At 33.3% G+C, this 20,668-nt stretch overlaps 1 protein-coding gene across 15 annotated transcripts in view; it reads left to right on the top strand.

The window, feature by feature from the left end:
• Positions 1-20,668, top strand: part of LRRFIP2 (LRR binding FLII interacting protein 2) — a 57,305-nt gene that overhangs the window by 24,396 nt on the left and 12,241 nt on the right. For 5 of the 15 annotated variants that reach the window (XM_057376160.1, XM_057376152.1, XM_057376153.1 and 2 more), the window contains 6 exons: positions 5,554-5,601; positions 13,126-13,170; positions 13,827-13,931; positions 14,360-14,431; positions 19,511-19,681; positions 19,965-20,057. In XM_057376160.1, coding sequence (XP_057232143.1) covers positions 5,554-5,601; positions 13,126-13,170; positions 13,827-13,931; positions 14,360-14,431; positions 19,511-19,681; positions 19,965-20,057 — 534 coding nt within the window. The remainder of the gene's footprint in view (positions 1-5,553; positions 5,602-13,125; positions 13,171-13,826; positions 13,932-14,359; positions 14,432-19,510; positions 19,682-19,964; positions 20,058-20,668) is intronic. The other 10 variants (XM_057376156.1, XM_057376159.1, XM_057376164.1 and 7 more) reach the window with 4 other exon arrangements.

Raw genomic sequence — 20,668 nt, 5'->3', positions numbered from 1 at the left:
TTTGCCACACACGTATTTTTACCACATAATTTTGAACAGTGAATGTTTTATCGAAAATATGTGTAAAATATGCTACATGCAACACTTAAAAACTTGTGATCTGGTAGAGATTTGCTCTTGTCTTGGTTGACATAGCAAATATGCTAAAATGGGGATTAACTAATTATCTAAACAAAAAGGTTTGAATCAAGCAGGTAACGAAGCTTGTTTTTGGGGCACTTACTTAGAATTTCTTTAAATGCCTTGGTTTTTTTTTTTGTTATTCACTGAAGATTAACAGAATTAAATTTTAAAAAATTATTTCATATCTTGATATATTTTTATAATTTCATTCTCAAGAGTTCCTTGGATGTCAGTACATCTCACAGGAGCAGAGCAAGTACCTCCAGAAGGAGAGATCGTGTGGTGTGTAACCTGGAATGAGCATGCTTTTTATTTAGAATGTGATATGTTCACATTGTAACATATTCTGTCTACTTACCAAAGCACTAGTTTGGTGAAAGCATGCTTATAGAGAATGGTATTGGGACTGCTGCAATGATTGGTATTATCAAGCACTTTGTGATAGCAAATTTGAGAACTTAAAAGACAGTGCTAAGTGAATTTATCCTCAAGACAGAATACTTAGAAGTGTGAAGGTAATTCTTCTCTTCAGTCGCTCTTTCCCAATATCCTCTAAAGAGAAGTAAAATTAAGTGAAAAAGGTTGTGCATCAGCCTTGATAGGTACAAACATGTTGTTGAAAATTATGACAGGAAATGTTTTCTCTTTCATGATGTGATTTTAGAACAACAGACAAGACTAAAATACATTTTCTGTGTATTTGTGGAAAGGCAACTTAAACATTTGTTAGTAGACTGTTGAACTGTTAGTATTTATAAAAGGTATAAGTTAAGTGTTGGGATGATAATGATTATCTGACTGATTGGTTTTTGTTCTCTGATAGCAAGGTTGCTTATTGGAGATATAAATAAAGATAGAAACTGTTTTTAAAAAAAAGAGCAGTTAAGTTGGTTAAAACTGATACAGTGTCATGTGGGTGCCATAGGTAACACTTTCATTAACACAGAAAGGGACCATAGTCTCTAAATTACATCTATAATATTAAAATATCTTTTAATATATTGTTAATATTGGATGTATTGGAACTATTGAGATAATATGAATACAGTATGAAATAATATTAGCTAAATCTAGCCTGTACTAACGTATAAACAAATATAATATCTAAAACCAGGGAATTTCTGGTTCAATTTGATGTCTAGAAGAAATTTTCAGTTGTGTCAATGGACAAGAATAAATTAATTTTTCTTGCAATTCTCTTATTACTCCTCATGTTGAAAATGAGGCTRGGTATTACTCCAGTATGCTACTAGTATGTATTGTAATATTTTAGACTACTGTCAGCTTCTTTTTTCCATTGTGTTAAAAGTAGGTGTAGCTTGATACTAAGTTATATTTTATATTATGCGTTACCTACATTCAAAATACCTGTGACCTTTTTAAGTGAGCTGGCAAAAAATGAGCTTACTGTGAAAATTTAAGTTTTAAAGTTGAAAAAAAGAAGTATAAACTTCACAAATTTTGCTGTTACTGAGTGACAAGAGTGACATGGGCCACAGGCTAAACTGTAATTACAAAGCTGTTTTTGTCAGTATTCTTAACAGTTGCCAAATCTGATAGACTCCCATTCTCTTTACACACAACTGACCCTGTCATCACACTGTTCCTTCTTTTTCACACACTTACTCCCCCTGAAAATGCATTTATCTCTCTTTCCCCACTTTAAATGCCTCCCAGATCACAAAATGGTGTTTTCCCTTCCTTCTGTAATGTCTTTTATGCCCTGTGTACCCTGTAGGCAGTGACCTTCCTGAGCCTCTAAGAGCCCTGGAAATTCATTGCATCATGATAAGTTGCACACCTCAATAAGGGGACTGATGATCCTTTGGGCTGCTTTGCCTGTGTGCACATGAGCCTTCTGTCACCTAACCTTGAAAATGCTGTCTCAGTTTAATGCAATCTATCATATGAGACTTAGCTTATTTATTTATAAATTCTATTATTAAAATCACATGAAATATTTCACATAACCGATTGTTGTCCAGAGTTATCTCACTTTTCATAAACTGGGATGCTGTTGGGGAAGAAGATTAGTTTTTATTAAGTATTCCAGCCTCAGAATGCACTTCAGATAGGATAAATGGCATTCCTTCATGTATGAATTTTCATAATTATTAGAATATGTTTTCTTGTAATTTTTCTTTAAGTCTTTTTAGTCATTCTTCAAAAAAAGGAAATTTTTTTAATATTGTGGTTTTGATTTTTATTTTCTTTTACTTACTATGATAAAGATAGATCTGCAAGGTATTTGGTCCCTGTATGTTAATACTTAGCATGTCTTTGAAGACTGTTTTTATGCTTTGTTTCTAAGATGTAATGACACTAACTAGTGACTTTGAATGACTGATTTTAAAAAGTATAGATTTGTACTGTCACATTTTCAGACCTAGAACAGTTTGATGATTCTAACACTTTCTGTATACCACATGTATATTTTGTCAGGGAGAAAAGACAACTGTCTTACAGTGAGGACTTTCTAGTCTCTAGTTATTATTTCTAAACTTTGTAGTGAASTGGCATACAGATTAGACTTGGAGGACATTCTTGAGGAAAAATATGTGTATGCATCTATTTGTATTCTCCATTACCACGTAGAAAATTTAACTTACTAGTGGAAAATTATTTCAGTCTAGGGAAAACATAGCTGGTATGTATACCTTTACTTAAAAAACTTCTTTCATATTTTTATGAAGTGATAGTAGATTGCATCGCATTCTCAGTGGTTTTATGCCACATAAGATCTGTGTGTGTCTTAGGAAAAAGCGAGCATCAAGTACAACTAAAAGGAATATGTAAGCAACTTAAAAAGCTGTATTTGTTTAAACAGGAGTGTTATCTGATTTAGCTACAGATAGGCAAACACCATATAGTGCTTAAACCAGTCTGCATTGTTAAGCTTTGTTAGTTTGTTTATTGGTTTAAATATTTTTTGTGAAATGTGAGCACTAGCTTTAAGTGAAGGCAGTGTTAATCAGAATAGGGTTGATTATAGTTTCACTTACCAGATCTTTTTAATACAATGATAGAAGCATGGCCTGTTTTTCCTAATCATGTAGTTTGAATTTCCTATGTTGCTTCTGTTTTACCTGATAAAAACACTAAATCCTTATATTTGACTTATTCATATTTTAAGATTAAAGATGCTGTTACATAGTGGTATTAATTCTCTAAATTTTATGCTTAGAGTAATGCTTACAATGAATCTCATACTTCAAAGAGGAAAGTTGTTTATTCCCATACAGGTTTATTGATTAGTTTTCTAGTATAATACGCGTCAATGTGTAAAGTTATATACTGATACAGTTAGCATCCTGACATTTGTATAAATAGTTTTAGGAAAAAAAGAAACCTTGTATTGTTCAGATTCTGACCTCAAGTTGTGTTTGAAAGTTGTCTGAGCTCAAGTGGTGTTCATATCAGTGCAATACCATCAATGGAATTTGCTGAATAGAAATCTCATTTTGCTGGAGGCCTGGAAAAGGCTCTTGAAACTGTTTAAATGTAGCACTTCTCTGGATTAAAGTTTATTCAATCAGGATGGGGATATGTGTTCTATTATTCCCCTTTGTCTCCTGTCAGATAATTAGAAGTATTCTAAATGTAGATGCACAGCAGTTTGAATTTACCATAGACCTTGATGTTAACCCATTGCCTTTTTGAGAAAGGCATGTGGATTATTGTGATCTTGAAGAAACTATTCTAGAAAGTTGTTTCAATAAATGAAACATTTTGGATGGACGTTTTTGGAACTGATGAATTAGCAATTGCATTAGGGATTGGGCAGGTCTGAACCGCGTTGGAGGTTTCTCTTGAGACGAGGCTAAAGTAATTTTATATTTACTTTTTATTGTATTATGGCATTTTGAGGTGCTATTTTCCTGTTCCCTTWGTTCCTAAACAAATGAGTAATACGAATATTTCTGCTTTCTGTTGCCTATTGAGGAAGTGCTTTATTCTGCAGGCACTACTTTTTGGCATGTTTTCATCTGTCTGGTTTTTCTTTTTTGTATTTGTGTATATTTTGTTGCCCCACATGTGCATATGTATGCAATTTGTGTGGAGAGTGTCAAAACCCAACAGAAATAAACCAAAGTGTAATTGCTAGACTTTTGGTATATGCAGTTGGTGTAAAGAACAGAGATAGGGTACTGGGTAATGCTGACATCATGTAAACATCCAGCCCCTATTAAATTATTAGGGATTTCTGTAGTCTCTGCCCAAAATGCTTTGTTTCATGATGGTATCTTGTGAAAAAAGATAAAGTAAATAATTGTACTAATTATTAACAAGTCTTGTCAACTATGTTTTTCGTGTATGTCTTGCTGCATTTGTCTAGCTTTTGGAGTTTTCTTATTTATTACAGAGAAAAAAATACCAAAATTATTTACTATTTCTTTTGAGCATGGCAGTAGAAATACAGATAATACTGATACACAGAGTGCAAAGTAGTCTTGGGGGTTTCATTCTCTACTTGCTTAAGAAAGTTACATGGATTTTGGTTTGACAGTAGGGAAAACTTTACAGCATTCTGTACAAGTTCTAAGCTTGGGAACACTTGGGCAATCTTAAGACAAAACTTTYGTTTGCAAGATCTACAGATGCAAACTTTGTTTTCTCTCTTTCCTTCCGCACCCCTCAGAGTGGAATTTACTATGATCAAATAAATTATAGCAGCCTTGGATATAATAAACCAGTTCCTTCCTACCATGTTTGGGTCTGTCTCCTCTTTCTATATTAATTTCATTATGTTTTTATAAAATATGTATATGTGGGTTTGCTTGTTATGCCAAATGTTGCTAACTTATCTTTCTCCCCTCTATGACACTTTAAAACATTACTGTTAGTAGTTAAAGTTGTATTTTTTGCTTGTAAAGGTTGTGTTTTACAAAATTAATGTATAACATGCAGATTACTCTGTTCTKCATGTGAGGTTTTAAATTTAAAATMATTTCTGTTTCATGATTGCTCTATGATATACAGAAAACAGCCTGCAGCTGTGACAGTTGCTGTTTCAAATTCCTGTCTTTTAAAAATAAGAAAAGAAAGTCTGAAATGTTTAGCATCACTGAGCTACTTTTTTTCCACCTTAATGAGCTGTGTAGTATCTACCAGTACCTGCAACTACGGCCAGATTTAAATGGCTAGTTACAAGAAACTGACGTGTTATTTGAAAACTATTTAATTTTTTCACTCTCTTCCACAAATCTACTTGCAAGAATACTTGATTACTTTAATAATGTTTAAATTGATTTCAAAGAGAATGGGTTTTCCTGGAGGTTCTTCCACTCTTTTCTGAAAGTTTCTGTCTAGTACAGATATAAAATTTATTATTTAAATCTTTAGAGCTTTTGCAGAATGTAGAGCAATAAATTAAAAAAAATATGCATGCAGAAATAGTATTTCTGACTTATTCTGTTCTTCAAATTACAGTCATCTTCTCTATACAGTGATCCAATGGCACCAACCAGGAGTTACAGGGTTAGTACAATGTAAAATAATATCTCATTTCTCTTTAGATATTAGAATGGCCCACAAAAATGTAAAATTACACTTTTCTTCATAGGTGTGTCCTCTAAACACACCTGGTTTGATAAAGAGTATCAGTTTGGTTTGTAAGCACCATTTGCATGGTTGCCTTAAATTTGTATTCAATGGCCGTGAGGCTCGACAGTATTACCGTGTGCACTTTTTGGATTTTCTTAGAGCTGCAGTTTCTTCGTGTCATATTCTGGAGTAATTCAGTTTAATTTTCTTAACCTGATTAAATTGTCTTTTTAAAGTATTTTAGTAGTTGCTGTTTTACTGCTCTTTTTCCAGACAAGCATAAACTTGGTGAGTGCAACAATGATGTTGAAGAATGCTGGGGTTAGAACAAGTTAATTCAAGCATCCTAAATAACAACTGCATGTATAATATTGGCAAAAGTCTTTATAAAGGTTAAGCATTTGGACGGAAAAGTCATCAGGAGATTACTGAAATTTGTGGTAAACAGACCTTGAATACTTTTAAATAGGAAGCCATATTTAAATTTAATAAACTTGAAAAAAATACAATAGCATGAATACCTAATCTTCATCTTTACAAAATAAAAAGTAGCTAGTAGTGCTGTGGAATGGCTAAGATTGCTCTACAAAAAATTTTCTTTGAAAAGTGACATGCATGTCTGAAACTTTATGCCTTTTGCTGTTATAGTAGTTCAAATCCAACTTACACTGCCGTTTAGATATATGCTAAACATATGTAAAAATAATCAAATATTCTTTTGCAATATTTTTAATTAGAAGTGAGATCTTGTTTTGCAAGTCAATTGCAAACAGATGATTTGCCTTTTTTGGCTTAGTGTGTGTTCTCAAGAAGACATTAGAAGATTCCGTGAGAGGCCAAGATGCTGAAGACTGCTATTACATGTAACTCTGATAAACATATAATTCTAATTTCTGCTAGAATTTTCTTCATGGGTAGGAGCAAAGCAGCATGAAACTGTAATCTTTTTCTTTTTAAGTTGCATTCCTCAGAGCTGCTTTCATTATCCACTGCATAATTTCAGCCTTGCACATTTAAACAGTCTCCTTCATGAGAACATTTGTGGGTGAGCATAAAATAAAATTGGTAAGTGTACAGCATAGCTTCAGTTCTCATGGTGTTTTAAAACTTCTGCAGGCTTCAGAGCAGTTAAAACCATATTTTAATTTAAAAATGTAATCAAGAAAATAATTGAGATATGATTTTTTTTTAACTGTTTGGCTGTTTTTCAATAGAATTCTTAGAGTGACACATCAAAATAGATGTGCCTGGAAGTAATAGTAAATTCTGCTGAGAATCTTTAAAAATTGTTTGTTTTTTTTATTAAACATGCTACTAACTGGAAACATATGGATAGGATAGGAGAGTATGTGACTGTGCAAAGGAGTCATTGAGTATGAGTGTGCCTCAATAATTGCTGTGACTGGATATAAATGGTACTTTATTCCTTCTTTCTCATGCCTCATTGGATGGATGATATAACTGAGTTAGTTCTTGACCGATAGGCTCCTGGTTGGGTTATTTCTTTCATTATCTGTGTTTTCTGCAGACAGAAATCTATGAAAGTTGTGAAAACTTTTCTATAGCCATCTGAATACAGTTACTTTTCAAGGGCAAGCTAAGTCTGAAGTGGTCCTGTGGTGAGCGTTCCTCTTGCATGATTTGCTGAATGCTTTGGTATTAASACATCCACAGTTATGAGTATGTTCACTGGGGATCGTTTTACTGACCAACATACAGACTTGATTTTTCCGTTCCACCTAAGTTTTAATTTGTCAGAGATGTGATTTTTTAGCAAGATACTGTTTTTAGCAGTAAGACAGTAAACTGTAGAAGCAATAAGGAATTTGTTTTCCTAAGTATCTTTCTAATGTTTGTGACCTATACAATTGGGAGCAACTGGTAACTGAAGTATAGTACATTGTTGGGGTTACTAGTCTATGTCACAGATGGGGCAAGCACATGAAACATACTGCAGTACATGCAAAAAAGTGTTTCTTTTGGCGAAGAGGACTAATGGAAGCTGTTATATAATACAGTAAAAAGCTTGCTCATTTTTATGGTGACGAATATCAAAAATTGACAGAAATTAATTTCTGGGTCTGTATTGTATTGAAAGTGTAATTACAAAGTTGGCTTTTTGTGCTGCAAAGTGATTTTTAAAAGTTTTGTTTTGCTTCTGCTGCAGAACAGTTGTCTTAGTTTCATTGATGCAGCTGCTCATTTGTCACGTTACACAAAACAAAAAAATGTGTTCTAGTACGAGCTAAATTGAAATGTTTAGTCCTTTTTATACCTCATATATTAACAGTATTATAGGTACTCATGCCTGAAAAAGGCCTAGAAATAAAACTCCATAGACCGGTGTCTATAGAGCAGGTATTTGTTTATTGCAGCGCTGGAGGTGAGGAGGATTTCTCCTCCTAACCTACCCGCCTTTGCTTCAAATTAGCACATATTTATGCAGTAAGCATGGTGTAACATTACCATTGTCACTGCCCCCCATACGCCCCCCATATGCCCACCACCATACATGGGCACAGAAATATCACAGTTTTACAAATGCGTATGTGTCATCCTCAATTCGGTGGTCACGGGGTCTCCCTCTGATGAGATACCATCCTCTTCATCATGGTGGACTTTTAACCTTTGTCTTCAGGGCATGCACAGTTGTGATGTTCATGGGTTTTTTGTAGTCCTCCAAGTCTTCATTTTCAATTATTTTGCTGACTGTCCTGTGCCTCTGCCCAGTTCTCATTAGTGCTCTCAGCTGTTCCTTGTTATAACATCTACCTGTCTACTTTCTTCAGAAATTTTTCTGATATATGCCCCTTGGTGATTTCATATATCTATGTACTAATCCAGCTGGTTAGGTTATGTGCAGCTGGTACACTATATGTTGCTAATACACTATTAAAAAACTTATAGCAATATATAAAAAGGCTATCATTGATAATATATTGAAAGTGATTACATTATGTTTTAATATGTGAAAAGTTATTACGTTCTTATATTGATAACGTATTAAAAAAGGCTATAGAAAGTTTTCAATTAATAGGCCTCATAAGTACCTTGTCACTTTGATATAAACCACATGTATCAGTACTAAACAAAAAAACCCAGATTTGTCAGAAATGAATGTTTTTAACTACAAGAGATATCAGAGTGAATTTTTGAGGGTATAGGAAAAAGGTAATTTTCCTATTGCTTTATGAAGTTCTAAAACATAACAGGTATTGACCTACATTTGTAATCCTTTGAACTGTGAAAATACTACTTGTCTCCTTAGTTTTTCTTAACACTGAGATTAATTTCTTAGAAGGATATACTTTTAGATAGATAGGAATATATATACACGTACATATATGTGTATGTACATGTACACACACATACATATAGATACACATGTATTTATATATATGTCAGATCTCAYTGTCTACATGTTATGCCAATAATACTAAGGTACCATTTATTCACACTAATGAATGCTTAAGAGAGTTCAAAGTATTTGTTTAATGAAATAATCCTGAAAAGCAGATGAGGTAAAAATATTATGGATAATTTAACATTAATTTCCTAATGTTTCTGTGGCTTGTATTTTGGTTTTACTTTGGATAATGCATTTGAAGTCAGCTTAGTAATCACTGGAAATCAGAAGAGAAAGCAGGAGAGAGAAAAAGCAGAAAACTCTTGTGAGAAACTGTATAATGCATCTCCATTCATTACAATAATTAGCCTATGGAAAAATATATTAGGAGTATGAAAAGTATAGAAGAAAGATGATGCATCTCCATCATTACAATGATTAGCCCATGGAGAAATATATTAGGAGTATGAAAAGTATGGAAGAAGGAGCATCAAGATTTATCAGGTATATGGACTTCTCAACAGCAAAGAGAAGTGGTTTTTGAGTGGAAGACCAGTGTTGTCATAGATTGTAGCCCAAGTTGTTTGTTCTTTTGCTGTAATCATAATGCAAAAGAAGAATTCTCTTCAGTATCTTTATACTTTGTGCAATGCAAATGAAATAGGAAAGTTTAGCCAAATTTCCAGCTATCAAAATTTATCTACCTAGTCACATTTAAAGAAAACTAAGATACTCTTTGAACTATAGATAGAGTTTTATAGATCGAAAATTTGTTGTAGAAAAATAGAACATAATATATCAATGACAACAAATACAAATTCCGTAGTCCTAAAATAGCATAATCTGAGCTAGGTGTTCATCAGTAAACTACTTTTTATATAACTGTTACATATGTAACTTTTAGACACCCCACTATATTTTAATCAGAATGAGGCTACAAATACATCAAGTATAAAGAAGTAGTTTTCTTTTAAATAGAATTAGATAAGGACAGTATATTTTCCAACTCTTCATATAGGGATTCTTTTCTCCTATAATCGTTTGTAAAACTAAATGCAATGTTCACAGAAACTTTCTGCCTTTTGGAGTAGATTGTTATCAATAACCTTAAGATAAACCTACTCTTCTCATTTAATACTATGGTTTACATGCATGGTGTTTTTCAGTTGAACATTTCACTTGAATTCCCATGGCAGTTGTAWTTGTTGTAATATGCTTAGATATATTTTTGCCTTTTTATACAAGCAATGTGTAGCACTAGCATTTTTCCCCCACATTTTAAGTACTGAACGTACATCTTCGGGGAGTAATCTTGCCTTCTAGTGTAGGCAAAAGTTATGAATGAGAAGAAGACCAGATTACATTTATAACTAGCACTGTTGGGTATGTGTTGATTTGAAAAACAGCAACATTTATAGAGAAAAAATAATAATTTTTATTTATCAATTTATATAATTTTTATAATCTGCAAACTTTTCTAAAAGGAAATTTTTGTAGTTTGGGTTTGACCCTAAATTAGTATTAAACCTTTGGTATTCGGTTGTGGTTTTATTTTTTATATTATTCTAATTGAGGAAAATGAATCAATAATAAATGTTCATTGTTTTTAGTGAAATAATGGCGATTTAAGGTAGGATAATTTTTGGCTTTAATAAATCTTTGCTCATTCAGTGGTGTCATCTTCAGTTCTCTTTCACCTTCTTATCTTTAGATAAGATTTTTCTGATCAAAGTGAAACTACTGCTGACTATTTTAGTCATTCCAGCCACAGGAGAAGCATTGTTTTTGATGCAGATGATGGCCATGTTTTGAATACTGAGAGTATAATGCTTTTTGTTACACTGTGATGAATACAGCACACTTACTAACCATGGATTTTCTTTTCATACTCTTGAAAGAGTAAATATTGTAAAAGCATTCTGAATTACTTAATTGCAAATAGGGTTATTGCAGGGTTGGGGCTGGTTTTTGTGTAAAAATGTACTGAATGAATTTTTTAAAGTATGCTACACTCTGTTTTAAAGGAGATTTTGCCTGTTGCTACATGTATGTGACAAATGTGAYGCTTCATGTTTTTGTGTGTGTGTGATAAGCTTAAGAATCTCTTAGAGATCCAAACTTTTTACATTTTGTTTGTTATGGAAACTAACAATGCTAGTACTTTTGGAATACTATTACTTCTTTTAGTGACAAAAATACTTGGAACTGTGTCCACACTAGTGTATTTTAGTGTTCGTCATATGAAATTTTGTCAGCATCCATTACTGAGGCACTTGTCATTGACTATGCACTTGTACTGAATTTCATGTCAATGGATCACATTACATGAAAATTATTGTGATGGTTTTCCTGTGCATCACTTTAGGATGAATATAGTTTGTACTAAACCTAGCCACCTTCTCTTTCTTGTTGCTACAATTTCTAAAAATTCTTGTTATTTACAGTCAAAACTTTTTTGCTTAATAGTGTGGAGAAAAAAAAGGAAATTTCTGATCGTAGGTGTTTTGAAATAACAGTCAGGGTTAACACATGCAGTAGGCAGAGATGTTGAGAGCACTATGCTTATTAAGTTGAGCAAAAGGACTGCTATGTGGTGATCAGCAGAGTGCTTGCTTAGGTGATAGCCAAAGTCTTCGTACCTTGCCAAGCAGCGCACCAAGGGCCAGCAGTCTCACACTACAACTGAGGAGACACTCCAGGAGCTTCACAAGGAGGTTATTGTTGCAGTCTGTCAAGTTTCATCAAGGCTGGAGAGCCTCTGTGTTTAGGAGTAGGTGAGGGTTAGTTAGATCAAGCCACAGCTGTCCTAGACTGTCGGCAGTACTTCTGTTTTGAATGGGAGACTGAGAACTAGACTCCTACAACCACTTTCTGTGACTTTGCATTTAAATGATATTAATACGGTTACATTGCTGTATAACTTGTAATGGTTTATGTTATTTAATATTTGTTCATTCCCAAAGCATGAGAGACTAATTATTTCTCCATCTTAAACATCTTAAGCTTATTTTTTCCCCTAATAAAGCTGACTTTTTGAAATTGAAGTTCTGAAAAAAAGAAACATGGAGGCTGAGACTGGTAGTTATGCTACCTTCTCAGTTGCTTTTGTTATCATCATCATTATGTATTATTGGATTCCAAAATTATTTTTATTTAGGTTAGTCTAAAGGTTTATAAGGTTAGTCTAAATGTAAGTAAATCTTCAGATTAATTGGATTGTTCACATCATTCTGTCATCATACTGGTGACAAATATTTGAAGTCTGTAATTTCAGTACATCATTGGCGGTAGAGAATTTGTCATAATAAGGCAAAGTTGCTTTTATAGAAAGAAAAAGAAAGATCTTGCAAAGTAGAGGTGTTTCTTCTGTGATTGCAACAGATTTGCAAAACACTTTTCCCTGCCCTGAGGAAAAACAGGTGTTCTGAGATACTCGAGATACCRTGCTAAATACATATCTAATCTCACTTATTTTGATTCACAGAAGTGTAGAAAACGTGTATACCTACAATATAATTTTGCAATAGCAAAGTTTCCTAAGTAGGAAGGGAGTATGATAGTTCTTTTTCTTAGTCTTCAATACATATGAATTGAAATTATTTTGTAGGTTGCTTTTACTTAGTATACTTTAGTTATAGGCTTTTACCTGAACAGGTTTTATTGTGATGGAGTTGCAGGTTTTACTAGAGAGATTGAAAGTACAAATGTGTTTTCTATTAACTAGGGCATTCACACTGCTGTCACTGACAGCCTTAAATGTACTTGCATGAAGATTTGCATCTGTTATGCCACCAAATGTTATAGTTATTACTCTGTTGAAATTTAAAATAGTAAAACATGCTTTGTTTTTTAATACTGGTGATAGCTTTTAAAAACCTTTAAAGAAAAACTTCTGGCTTTTTCTTTACAAGCAAGAAATTGTTTTGTTTTGCAAATGAGATAAAAACTACTGCTTTAGGCTGAATATTGTTTTTCCTGTCCTGATCTATGTTAACAGCTGGAATTAAAAAAATTATTTAATTTAAAAATATTTTTCAGTGTCTTTGAACAAAAGATGCTGATTCCGTAGTCCTTTATTACAAAAGGTAATCATGGTCCCTATTCTCTTTCAGCTGGAAGAAAAAAGTGAAAAATCACATTCAGAAATATTTTCAAGGGTAAGAGCTTTTGATTTAAAAATGATTTAAAGTCATTGTTCATGCACAGATTTGCAATTGTTGAAATAGTTCAAAAAGTAAAAATACTGCATATTTTTCATCAGGGTTACCTTGCAAAGATGTTTTCAGATATACTTTTTATCACCCTAAATTAATGCTATGTGTCTTTTATTTCTTGAAGAATAAAATTTATTCTTTAGTTTACTTTTGGCCAGTAATTTTTATGCAATTTATTTTTCATATGAGAAATACATATCAGGAAAGGCTAAATTTTAGGAAACTAAGTCTATAAAAATCCATACAGTAGATTCTCACTGTAGACTTTCTTCTGAATTCGGGATGGCAGAAATTTATAATTTTTAGTAATGTAAATGTCTGTAGTATTTCAGCATAATAGCCATCTTATGAAGGCCTTCTGGACAGATGACTCAAAATTCTAATGTTCTGATACACTATGTCATCAACAAGAAACCAACATTTTACCAAGAAGAAACACAAGTACTGGAAAATAAATGAAAATACTGTCTGTGCGCTAATATTAAGAAAAAAAAGACCTGCAACTGTTCTTTGACTATGAAGGAATTTATAAAGAATATTGTCAAGTATACCAGAGATGACCATATGATTCCTGATACAATGTTTTTCTGTTTTTTAAGCCCTCATCTCGAAATTCAGTAACTCTGAGTGGCAACTCATCTAGGAGAGGAAGTGGAGATGCAAGTAGTTTGGTGGATCCTGATGCCTCCCTTAGTGAATTACGGGTAAATTGTATTTTCAGAGAATTTGGATGTAGTTTAAGTAGGAAGATTGTTTTTTAACACAGAACTTCTGTAATAATAAAATGTTATGAGGATGTAATTTTCAATCATGATGGATTTCTTTACTTTTTTRGTAATTTATCTTGGTATATTTGTGTTCATAATTATGGTTTAAGAGTTTTGCTTTTTAAKAGATGATACTGTTTTATGTTGAATTTCGAACAATTCTGTCCTGTTTGAGATGGCTTAGATTCAGGGTTATAAACAAAACCTTAATTTTCATCAAATTTTTGTGAATTAATTATAATTTCTGGGAATTGGTACAGGCTTTTTCATTTGACAGAAAGGCATGTAAACCTTCTAATGTTTTTTTGACTTTTAAATTATTTCCTCATACTTCTTATGCAATGGTTCATTCCTATGTCCTACAGGATATCTATGATCTTAAGGACCAGATACATGATGTAGAAGGGAGATACATGCAGGGACTTAAAGAATTAAAGGTATCAGGGCTTCTCCCAAGCATGCATTATGAATGGGTGTTTTTGGGTAATGGAGTTAATCACCAGTTTCACTAATGTATAGTGGCTTCACTAACAAATTTTTTCATTTCTTTAAAGCATGTATCTAACTTTTATTGCATGAAGAGCATCAGCTTAAAATGTCCATGAGATTGTGTATGTTCATAATTTAATTAATGTTTAAAAAGTATTAAACTTTGATATATATATATATATATATATGGGGCAAAGAACTTAAGGTTTAGTCTTCCAAGTTTCAGCAAATACCTCATGTTATAAAGCAAAACCAAAGTAAAAATTTTGGAAGGTATGCAGCAATTAATTTGGGCAGTCATATTGCTTGCAGGAGAAAATTAGTTTTGTTTTAATTACTTGCATTAAAAAAGAATTTTTATTTATGCTTATGGTTGATATTCCTATTATTTTTTCTCAATCACAGGTTGATTTTATCAGCATTAGGCTAATGAGTGCTAAGAAAACTTCCCTGTCTGGCAATCCAGCATCTGCTGTGGTGGTCACATTCCCACCACCTCAGACTTTCATTGCTGAGGCTGAAACACCCCAGTTAGTCATCCAGTGATTCAATGGATGTTGCGCTAGACTGGCTACACACAGCATTCTCACATTGTTAGTCAAGGTTTCCTTACAGGCTTGGCCACAGGTTTCCCATTATAGAGTCTTGGGTGTTTGATTTCTTTAAGTACTTTAGTCATGGCACAGTCATACAAAACCAGCTCGAGATCAAACTGGGTGCTGCCGAGGAGGGACCCAGAACCAAGCAATCCGTGGACTTTTGTATCCTCACAGTCCATGCACAGAGTAGTCTGGGGTTTTCCTGTTAAGTCATCAGCTCCCACCGTATCTCTCAGTGGCCGGACACCTGGTTGGTGCCAAGGTCCCCATGTCCTTTGTTGTACAAAGGATCAGTACCAGATCACTGCTCTTGCTGGGGACTCCAGCCATTTCCCCCCACTACAGCAGCGCACTGAACTATCTGTACAGTATGTAGTTTTCCACATGAGATTTATCTGTATTTTGACTTGTTTAAACTAGTATGTATGCCTTTCTTTTGTACATTTTCTTTACATTTTCACACAATTATCAGTGCAGTAAATTTAAAGTAACCATACTTTTCACTGTTTTGTGTTGAAGAGAAACGGAATACAACAAACTATGGGGCTTATAAATCTTTTCCAGGATATTWGTTCTGTTCTCTTTCCTCTTGCCTAACTGTGCATGGTTTCATGTAAAACTAAAGAAAACTCCGTATTTGTTTTATATCCATGTAGAAACTGAATTGAATGAATGCTTCTTGTACTAAAGCATGTAAAAGTGATGTATTTATCAGCTTCATTGAATGTATTCAATTTTACAATGTATTAAACCATATAGTAAGGAGAACATTTGTAATTTGAGCTGTTCAGTGTAGCAAAAATTATTACCTCTTTAAAGAATAGCCTTACCTTTAAAGGTAAATTTCAACTTGATAGCAATATGCTCAGATGAAGTATGTTTTCTTTTCGTTATATTGCCATATGAATATTAAAAATACTTTTAAGAGTAGTAGATTACAAGATTATTAGACATAGACATATGAGACATAGATTGAATGTAATGTGATATGTAATGTAATATTTCATATTTTCAAAATGGATTTAACTCTCACACCTTTATGTGTTGACGAGTATCTCATGATTACTGTTCTGACTCATGGCTAATGGACTACTATTTATTGTAATCCATTACAGTTACCAAAGAGCACACTGTGCAGTAGTAAGATCTTCATCTATGCTTGGCTTTCAGAATTGAATTGCATTTTATATTATTGCTAATAGCAAATTATATGTTCTGAAGTTAATTTGCATTCCACAGACATCCTGTCAGGAGCCTTTTTTAAAATTAGGAAGGTGCTGATTTTTTCTCAATTTGTACGTGATCAGTTTTGTCTTGTGTATGTTGTAGAAGAGTTTCTAGGAGACTTGCATTTACACTGTGTTTAAATGTTGGAGTTTTTGGTTGGTTGGTTGGTTGGTTGGCTTTTACCGGTGGTTGACTAGTAGGGATTTGTAGTCACACTGCCTTTCTGGTTGCCTCCATGCTGCTAAAAGTTTGGGCTTTACATGGCTACAAATGTGCTGGGTGTCAGCCGAATGGACTCTAATATGGGTAGTTCTGTCTTAGTCAGGTCTTCAAATCTTTTCTTGTCTCAGTTTGATCAGTTGTGTTGCTTCTTTATATATTTCTTTGCATCACCCAGAAAGGAATCCTGTTTCTTTCCTCAAAAATTCTCTTTTATGCTGTTAGCAGTGCACTCTCTTGATGTCTGTTGGCTTGAACCATCTTGTTCTAGCCAAGCAAGCTAATTTTTTATAGCACTTTGACCTTACTGATGAAGTTGTAAGGTGGTATTTCTTCTTAGCTTTAGGTTATATGTAAAGCCTTTTCTATTTTCATTCCATCCCATTCCCACTGCTTCATCCTTGTAAATCATACAGCCTCCTTCAAGAGATTCAGAAATTATTTCAAATCAAACTGGAAGATTTTGTGAAACAGCATGGAATTCTTGAACTATGGGGAACGTGTGTAATACTTGAAGACAGTTGCAAAGAAGTCTTTGCAATGTTTTAGCTTTTTTAACCTATCAGAGACTTAGACATAGCTCAGCTTCTCTCTCAAGAAGCAATTTTCACTCTTTAGTATCCAATTCAATTTGTTCCTCTTTTGTAACTGCAAATTCACCCTCCTTTCTCCCTGCCATTACTTTTTTGATTAATGACATTCTAAYACAATGTTTTTAGACCCCAACCCAGTCTTGCCTTTAAGGCTGGAGTCCTGGAATACATGGCATACAGCAAGAGACTGAGACAATGGGCTTTGATAAGTCTTGGAGGAGTGGTTGGCAATATTGTTGCTGTTTTCAGGGTGTCTGATGGGAGGCTGTGGAGAGTAGAGGGCAGATGTCTTGTAAGGGAAATATGCAACAGACAAAATTTGAGTTTTAAGAGCAGAAATTTCAATTAGAACTCAAGAAAAAAAGAGTTTTCACAAGGAAAGCAAGCTCTGGTGCATGTCATCCAGCAACCTGACCATCTGCCATCTAGATTTATGTAGATATTTAAAAGGGAGATGAGCGTGAGCAGCCTGATCCTAGTTGGCCCTCTTTAGTTAGGAGATTGGACTAGATGGCATTCAGAGATCTCTGCCATGCTAAATTACTACATGACCCCAGTCACCACATTCACGCAAAAAATCAAATCTGACTTTCTTTCTTAGCTGCATTTTTTTATTAAATTTCTTATCTCCCTGTGAAATTACTATAGCATTCATTATAATCCTAGTATTTTTTTTTTACTGTGAACGTGATTTTTCTTTGAAATTCTTTAGGTTTGCTGCCCTCTAGCATTTTGTTTTGGCAATCTTTACAGGATTGGTCATATTAACAGCATCACCACAAAAAAAGGTTTTCTCTGGTTTTAATCTTCAGAATTACTTGCATTGCACTTATATTTAAATTTTTTCATTTTTTCTTTTTTCTTATCCCAAGTCATCTTTGCTGTTTTCTACTACTTTACAGATGATAATGGTACTTTTCTTATATTTTCACAACTTAACACTGTTTTGTTTCTGCTGATCTGTAGCTGTTTTTTCTGGGGTTTCAAAAAACTATATTTCTCCAGCAGAAAATTCCAGAACTCAGTGAATGGAATAGAAATGTCTAGATACATAAAATTATTATAAAATTAGAAAAAGTAAAATACATACTTTAAGGACAGCTCTCTCAAACTGAGATTTACAAGGTTTGAAGATAGGGTTTGTCTTTCTTGTAGCAGTTTGATTTTTCTTGTAGAAAATTGAAYTGTGACTTGGTATTTCTCAAGAGAATACATGACTATAATTCTGAAACAAWAATGATTGCATAATTTTAGCAGTTGTCAGTATTTTCACAGAAAATTTAGATTGTTGCCAACTTCATCCTTAATATCTTAGTCCTAGTGTTCTGTTTTCTGGGAAACCCAAGCTTCATGCCCTTCCTGTGCTAGTGCTTCTACTGTCATAATACAAATAATTAAAAATTGAGACAATGCTACTTATGACTTCAAGGAACAGATTACATGAAGTACAGGGTGGTTCATAGTAGAGCATAGATCTACTTTGTCAAGGGATTGGCTTAATAGTTTTTCTCAATTCTAAAATTAGGACTCTAAAAATATTTTTTTATTATTTTTAAATCATAGAATGTTAAGGTGTTGAAATGGACCTTAAAGATCATATAGTCCCAAGCCCCATATCATGTATATTGAAATAATGACATGCTTAAAAGTGCCTGGAGTGATAGTTGTTCTAATTATTGAAATGGTTGACATTTGTTACAGCTCTAACAAAAAAATGTAACTAAAATTAGGACAAAATTGTAAATGGGGGAGATTTGTATAGAAGTCTATATAGCAAGGCATATATGCACCTTTCGGTAGAGAATCAAGTATGTGAATCTTAACATGATTTTAAAAAAAATCTTAGTTAAAAAACCCATAAAATATCTGTTTAAATAGCAAATCCTTATTACTGTGGCTATCTTAAAACTTTGAATCTAATGTAATAGKGCACTGCTTAAATAATGTTAATTAAGTTAAAGCTACTCTTGGAAATATTTTCTTGATCTCTTTTAGTGATTTAATTGTCCAGGTTCTCTTTTTGTTAGATTTGTTGCCTCATTCTGAACTGTTTTCTTATGAATGCCTTGGCAATACTGTGAAGCTGTGATAAGACTATTGTATCCCCGGGAGTTGCTGTGAATATGACAGAGTAGAAAATGCAAGTGGAATATTAGCTTGTATTTTTCATGCTTTGGTAATGATAACTTTTCATTGTTGTGTATGACCTAACTTGAATAATGGAACTTAACGTGGGACTTGGTATCTCTAAAGAATATATTTCAGAAACAAAAATAGTTGCATAATTTTGTTGTCTTAACATCTCATCCTTTAATATTATGGCGATATTTTGACATTATGACAATGCATCCAAAAGTTAGACTAATGTAAACCTTTCTGCTATCTGTAGGATTCACTAGCTGAAGTTGAAGAGAAGTACAAGAAAGCTATGGTTTCCAATGCTCAACTAGACAATGAGAAAAATAACTTGGTTTACCAAGTGGATACTTTAAAGGATATTATTGAGGAGAAAGAAGAGCAGATAGCAGAGTTCTATAGGGAGAATGAAGAGAAGTCAAAGGTATTTTTTTTTTAATTATAAACTGTAGAAATCTGGACTAGTTAGTAAGAACCGTTGAAAACATTCAGATTAACTTTTCTTGTTAGTATTAGGCTTAAGTCTTTATGGCATCTTTTCTCTCTACTGTTTATTAAATAAAATCTTCTGCGTAGTAAGTATCTGGGCAACTTACCTAGACTACTGATTTTTTTTTTTTAACTGCCTGATAGGTAGTATTTCTCAAATTATTGCAATAATTTCTTACGTAACTCGAAATAAATATAAATTGATGTTTTTAATATAGGAATTGGAAAGGCAGAAACACACCTGCAGTGTTCTGCAACATAAGCTGGATGAGCTTAAGGAGGGCCTTCGACAGAGAGATGAATTGATAGAGGTATGTTCATGTGAGTGTATGATAGAACTTGTGCAAATAAATATGGTGTAAGATTTGAGTGGGAGCAACCTTCATATACAAAACAGGATTAAATATTATCTTGCATTTTTAAGAAAGTTTATCTTGTTTTAATGGGTACAATTTAAGCTACCGATCCTCTAATTTTATGAAGCTGAAAATGTCTCTGCAAAGTTTTCAAATATGCTACATCTTGCAAAACCTTTAATTCTTGTGAGAATTGTGATTCTCCCATGAATGTTCCTTACATCTTTTCTTTGTTGTGTGGGCAGAACAACAAATATATTTGTGTGGCCAAAATAATTTTCCATAGCTAGGAGTCCTGGTGCATGGATAATACCAAATGTTATTCTCTGTCTTTCCAAAAAGTTTCCATCTCAGTTATTTCAGATTTTTGTTAGTATCAACCACTGGAATTTGTTGTAGTGAATGTTTGTTTGCTTAGCAGTCACGCATAATATACAGCAGCTCTGATCAGTATGTTATTGGGTCACAATCATGTTGCTGGGTATGCAGTGTGTTCTTTCCCCCTTTTTCTCCCCCTTTTTCTCCCCCTTTTTTTTTCTCCCCCTTTTTTTCTCCCCCTTTTTTTT

This window comes from Malurus melanocephalus, unplaced genomic scaffold (assembly GCF_030028575.1).
Source record: "Malurus melanocephalus ecotype Western Australia unplaced genomic scaffold, MMel_1.1 scaffold_271, whole genome shotgun sequence".
NCBI lineage: Eukaryota > Metazoa > Chordata > Aves > Passeriformes > Maluridae > Malurus > Malurus melanocephalus.
This window is presented reverse-complemented; position numbering and strand designations above follow the sequence as displayed.